Source organism: Mus pahari, chromosome 19 (assembly GCF_900095145.1).
Source record: "Mus pahari chromosome 19, PAHARI_EIJ_v1.1, whole genome shotgun sequence".
Lineage (NCBI taxonomy): Eukaryota > Metazoa > Chordata > Mammalia > Rodentia > Muridae > Mus > Mus pahari.
This window is the reverse complement of record NC_034608.1, coordinates 85,293,810-85,298,702: the sequence shown is the minus strand read 5'-3', so window position 1 is coordinate 85,298,702 and position 4,893 is coordinate 85,293,810. Positions and strand designations below refer to the sequence as shown.

General features: G+C 54.4%; 1 protein-coding gene across 1 annotated transcript; it reads left to right on the top strand.

Moving 5' to 3' along the window:
- The first annotated feature begins 227 nt into the window (after positions 1 to 227).
- Positions 228 to 2,927, top strand: Gdf15 (growth differentiation factor 15). Its single transcript, XM_021219865.1, has 2 exons — positions 228 to 1,003; positions 2,146 to 2,927. The coding sequence occupies exons 1-2, from the start codon at positions 724 to 726 to the stop codon at positions 2,775 to 2,777; spliced, it is 912 nt and encodes a 303-aa protein (XP_021075524.1). The 5' UTR covers positions 228 to 723; the 3' UTR covers positions 2,778 to 2,927.
- Positions 2,928 to 4,893: the final 1,966 nt, after the last annotated feature.

Sequence of the window (4,893 nt, the reverse complement as noted above, 5' to 3'; positions counted from 1 at the left end):
TCGGAGCCTGAGATCGACTGCCCGCCCCCTCCAGCCACCTGTCGCCTCCTGTTTGTAAGGAGGCCCACAGCAGATTTCTTCTTGCCTCCATTCCCAAGAGGAACCCCTGGTCTGGGGATACTGAGGCAGTCACAGGGCAGGGCATGTGAGCACTCAGTCATCTGGGAGAAGTCAATCTGGTGAAGGGTCCTGAAGCAGCAACTGTCGCACAGGGTTGAAGGATTGGTAGGATTCCAGCATACGACACTGGATAGGTGCCCTTATTCGACACTGGATAGGTGCCCTTATGTCCCAGCCCATTTGGGCACGGCTGTAATGTCCACTCCTGGGACACTGAGGCACAGGGGTGACTTGCCTGAACATGCCTTTTCTAGGTTTTCCTTGGCTTCACCTTTGATGGGGGTGGAGGGAGGGAGGGAGAGAGGAAGAGAGAGGGAGAATTCTGGTCCCAAGGGGAAGGAAGAAGCCACTTGAACTTCAGTCTGGACTCCATCACATGTTCTGTGGGGACGGTCAGCCCTCACTCAGGTCACAGACCCGGCGATTTCCCTCCAGAGCTCAGAGGTACCACCCCCTCCCACTGCGGAGCCCTGGGATTCCCGCCCGGATTAGCCTGGTCACCCGAGTTGGCATCGCACACGGGGGCGGGGCAGACAGAGTCCAGTGGGTATAAAGGCAGCTGCAGAGGGCTTAACTCAAAGCCACACTCAAGATACAAGCGACATGGCCCCGCCTGCGCTCCAGACCCAGCCTCCAAGCGGCTCTCAGCTGAGGTTCCTGCTGTTCCTGCTGCTGTTGCTGCTGCTGCTGTCATGGCCAACGCAGGGGGACGCCCTGGCAATGCCTGAGCAGCGACGCTCCCGCCCTGAGTCCCAACTCAACGCCGACGAGCTACGGGGTCGCTTCCAGGACCTGCTGAGCCGGCTGCACATCAACCAGAGCCGAGAGGACTCGAACACAGAACCAAGCCCCGACCCAGTTGTCCGGATACTCAGTCCAGAGGGTGAGTAGTAACTGGGGACCCACTTCAGTAACACCCTCTCCAAGCTCCAACCAACACACTCAAGTCCACGAGCCCAGCCCAGCTTCCGAGCCTCAGTTTCCCCTGCTGTGACCTCTGGAGTTGCCAGCAGCCCCGCGTGCAGCGGGTTCAGTCAGAGTAGGACGGATGACGGTCCCCAGACCGGAGCTGGACAAATGATGTCCAGAGAGGTCAAGGTCGCTCCTGGAGACGCACAGCACTCGAGTGGGGGAGGACCTGGGGGAAGGTTAGAGGGTCCTGGAGGGAGGAGGGAGGGACGGGAGCCAGGTTGGGAGCCAAAGGGAAAGAACCTGCGGGAACTGGTTCGGAAATCTGACGCAATCGCTGGTAAAGAGTCTGCTACAGTAACAAGTGACAGTTGCCTGGATGGGAGGGAGGAGGATCCAGGGGCCTCGACTCAGCTCTGGGACCCAGCGGGGGCTGGGGGCGGGGCCAGGCGGATTGGGCCACGCCCCTCACAAATCCGCTTGTGTTGTGTAAATCCAAGTGAATTGTAGCTCTCTTTGACGATCTGCAAAGCCCCACTTGGATGTGGTGGCGCACGTCTGCCATCCTAACTACTCCGGAGGTTGAAGCAGGAGAATTACCATGAGTTACTACAGAGAGCCTGTCCCAAATTTTATTTGTAGCCCAGGTCGATTTCAAACTCAGGGCAATCCTTCTGCTTCCGTTTCCCAAGTTCTGGGAGGACAGGTGTAGGCTACCAAACCCTGCTTTAAAGAAAGTCAACTTTTGTTTGTCTGTTAAACACTTTATTTAGAGGCTTGGGGAAAGGTTGGAGAGATCCATGCCGTCCTGCGCAGGACAGACCTTAGAGATCTCTGTCGCTAAGAGCTAAATCAACTTTTAGCCAGAAGGCGGTGGTGTACGTCTTTAATCCCAGCACGAGGGTGAGGGGCGACCCAGAGGCAGGCAGATCTCTGTGAGTTCGAGGCCAGCCTGGCCTACATAGAGAGTTACCAGGACAGCCAGGGCTATACTGAGAGACCCTGAGCTGCCTATGTTTGACGCCTGTGCAGACCCTGTGGTCGGCGGGAGTGGCACATTTGCACAGGGGCACACCCTGAGGACACGAGTAACCGGTATTCTGGTTTCTTCTGCAGTGAGATTGGGATCCCACGGTCAGCTGCTACTCCGCGTCAACCGGGCGTCGCTGACTCAGGGTCTCCCCGAAACCTATCGCGTGCACCGAGCGCTGCTCCTGCTGACGCCGACCGTCCGCCCCTGGGACATCACTAGGCCCCTGAAGCGTGCGATCGGCCTCTGGGGACCCGGTGCTCCCGCACTACGCCTGCGCCTGACGCCGCCTCCCGACCTGGCCATGCTGCCCTCTGGCGGCGCGAAGCTGGAACTGCACTTAGGGATGGCCGCCGGCAGGGAGCGCCGAAGCGCGCATGCGCACCCAAGAGACTCGTGCCCACTGGGTCCGGGGCGCTGCTGTCACCTGGAGACTGTGCAGGCAACTCTCGAGGACTTGGGCTGGAGCGACTGGGTGCTGTCCCCGCGCCAGCTGCAACTGAGCATGTGCGTGGGCGAGTGTCCCCACCTGTACCGCTCCGCGAACACGCATGCGCAGATCAAAGCACGCCTGCACGGCCTGCAGCCTGACAGGGTGCCTGCCCCTTGCTGTGTCCCCTCCAGCTACACCCCGGTGGTTCTTATGCACAGGACAGACAGTGGTGTGTCACTGCAGACTTATGATGACCTGGTGGCCCGGGGCTGCCACTGCGCTTGAGCGCCGGGCCCTGCTCCTCACCTACACTCCCCTTCAAGGATGCTATTTATATTTGTATTTATTAATATTATTAATTTATTGGGGTCGGGCTGGGTGGATGGATTGTGTATTTATTTAAAACTCTGCTAATAAAAGTGAGCTTGATTTCTATAGGCGTCTCATGATACCCACCTCCCTGGCCTCAGTTTCCCTAGTCACCTGAGAAGAGGAACAGAAGACAGGCCTTCAATAGGCCGGCCTGAGGGGGATTTTGTTGACTGGCAGCTGATGTGCCTGGTGGTCCTGGGTGTTTGAGCAGCAAGGAGGAGGGAGGCAGTTTGCAGCTCATCTCTACAGCCTCTGCTTCAGCTCCTAGGTTTCCCCTGAAAATGACCTTCCTCCCATTGCGCTTCAAACCAGGCCTCACATCCCAGAATTAGGGGGGCCTCTGGCTAGGTTGGGATTTAAGGGAATCTGGAATAACTTGAGGTGTCATAACTTCTTTTTTTCTTTTTTATTATTATATGTAAGTACACTGTAGCTGTCTTCAGACACACCAGAAGAGGGAGTCAGATCTCATCACAGATGGTTGCGAGCCACCATGTGGTTGCTGGGATTTGAACTCAGGACCTTTGGAAGAGCAGTCAGTGCTCTTAACCACTGAGCCATCTCTCCAGCCCAATGTCATAACTTCTTGAAACACATTGAACTCTGGCTCTGGGCCTTAATATTATTAGTCAGGGTTCTCTAGATTCACAGTACTTATAAAATGAATCTATATACATATATAATACACACACTATATACATATATACATATAGTGTATATATATGCATGTATATGTATGTATATGTATATATATTCTCTAGAGGGGGGGTGTTATTGGAATGACTTGTAGGCTGCAGTCCAGACTGTCCAACAATAGTTGGCTGTGAATGAAACGTGTAAGAATCCAGTGGTTGCTCTGTCTACAAGACTGAGTTTCTCAGCTGGTCCTCAGTGTGTGCTGGAGTCTTGAAGCAGGCTCCGGTGCCAGTGAAGGGGTGGATGTGCAAGCAAGGCAGGGACAAGCAGGCAAAGAGCAAAAGCTTCCTTCTTCCATTGTCCTGATACAAGTTCCCAGCAGAAAGAGAGGCCCAGATTAAAGGCGCATCTTCCCGTTTTAAAAACATCAGGATGGGGGCTGGAGAGATGGCTCAGCAGTTAAAAGCACTGACTGTTCTTATGAAGGTCCTGAGTTCAAATTCCAGCAACCACATGGTGGCTTACAACCACCTGTAATGACATCTGATGACCTCAACTGGTGTGTCTGAAGACAGCTACAGCGTACTTACATATAAATACAGTGTACTTACATATAAATAATAAATAAATCTTTAAAAAAAATCGGGATCAAAGGCATGGCATGAGCCTTCTCTCAAAGGTCCGACAAGAAGTGTATCTTCCATGGTCAGTTTAGTCTGAGCCCTTGGGAGGTAGAGGCAGGGCGATTTCTGTGAGTTCCAGAACAGCCAGGGCTACACAGAGAGACCCTGCCTAAGCAGAAATCGCTCAGAGGTCTGTGTGTCCTCCAGTTTTGGGTTTAATTCCAGATTCTGTCAAGGTGACAACCTGGAGTCACCACAGCACTGAAGGGGCCTTAAGTGTACTCTGTCTGGTGAGCAGTGATCCCTGCTGGGAAGGACAAAAGGAAAGGAAAAGGGACACACAGAGAGGCAGGAAGAGCCACACAGACTGGAGTCCCAGACCCAGAATTTGGAACCGGGGAGTCTTGGGGGTGGGAGGAGGAATGGATGAAAAGACAGTGTTGTGACCTCTTGGAGCTTCAGGAGAAGAAGGGAGAAGAGGGGAGGGTAATGAGAGGAGGGGAAGGAAGAGGGAAAGAGCCCTGGGAGCTGAGGATGTCACTGAGGCCTTGTGGGATGGTGGGCTGTGAGAGGAAGCCTGGTAAGGTTGAGCTAAGGTTAGAAACCCCGGTGACCCTGCGTGGATGGTAGGCGGTTTGCCTGTTCCTGGGCACTAAGGTTCCTGTCGCTTGGCTACAGCCTCCCGTAGAGAGGTTTGTGGCCATCAGTCATGTAGGAGCAGCACCCCAAGTCCCCGACATGTAGATAAGGTGTCCCTAAACTCTCAGACC

Bases quoted from the DNA above. Each gene is read 5' to 3' on its own strand.
- Gdf15 (XM_021219865.1), top strand. From the start codon at position 724: ATGGCCCCGCCTGCGCTCCAGACCCAGCCTCCAAGCGGCTCTCAGCTG. The intron at 1,004-2,145 runs GTGAGTAGTAAC...TTTCTTCTGCAG, and splicing joins CCGGATACTCAGTCCAGAGG to TGAGATTGGGATCCCACGGT.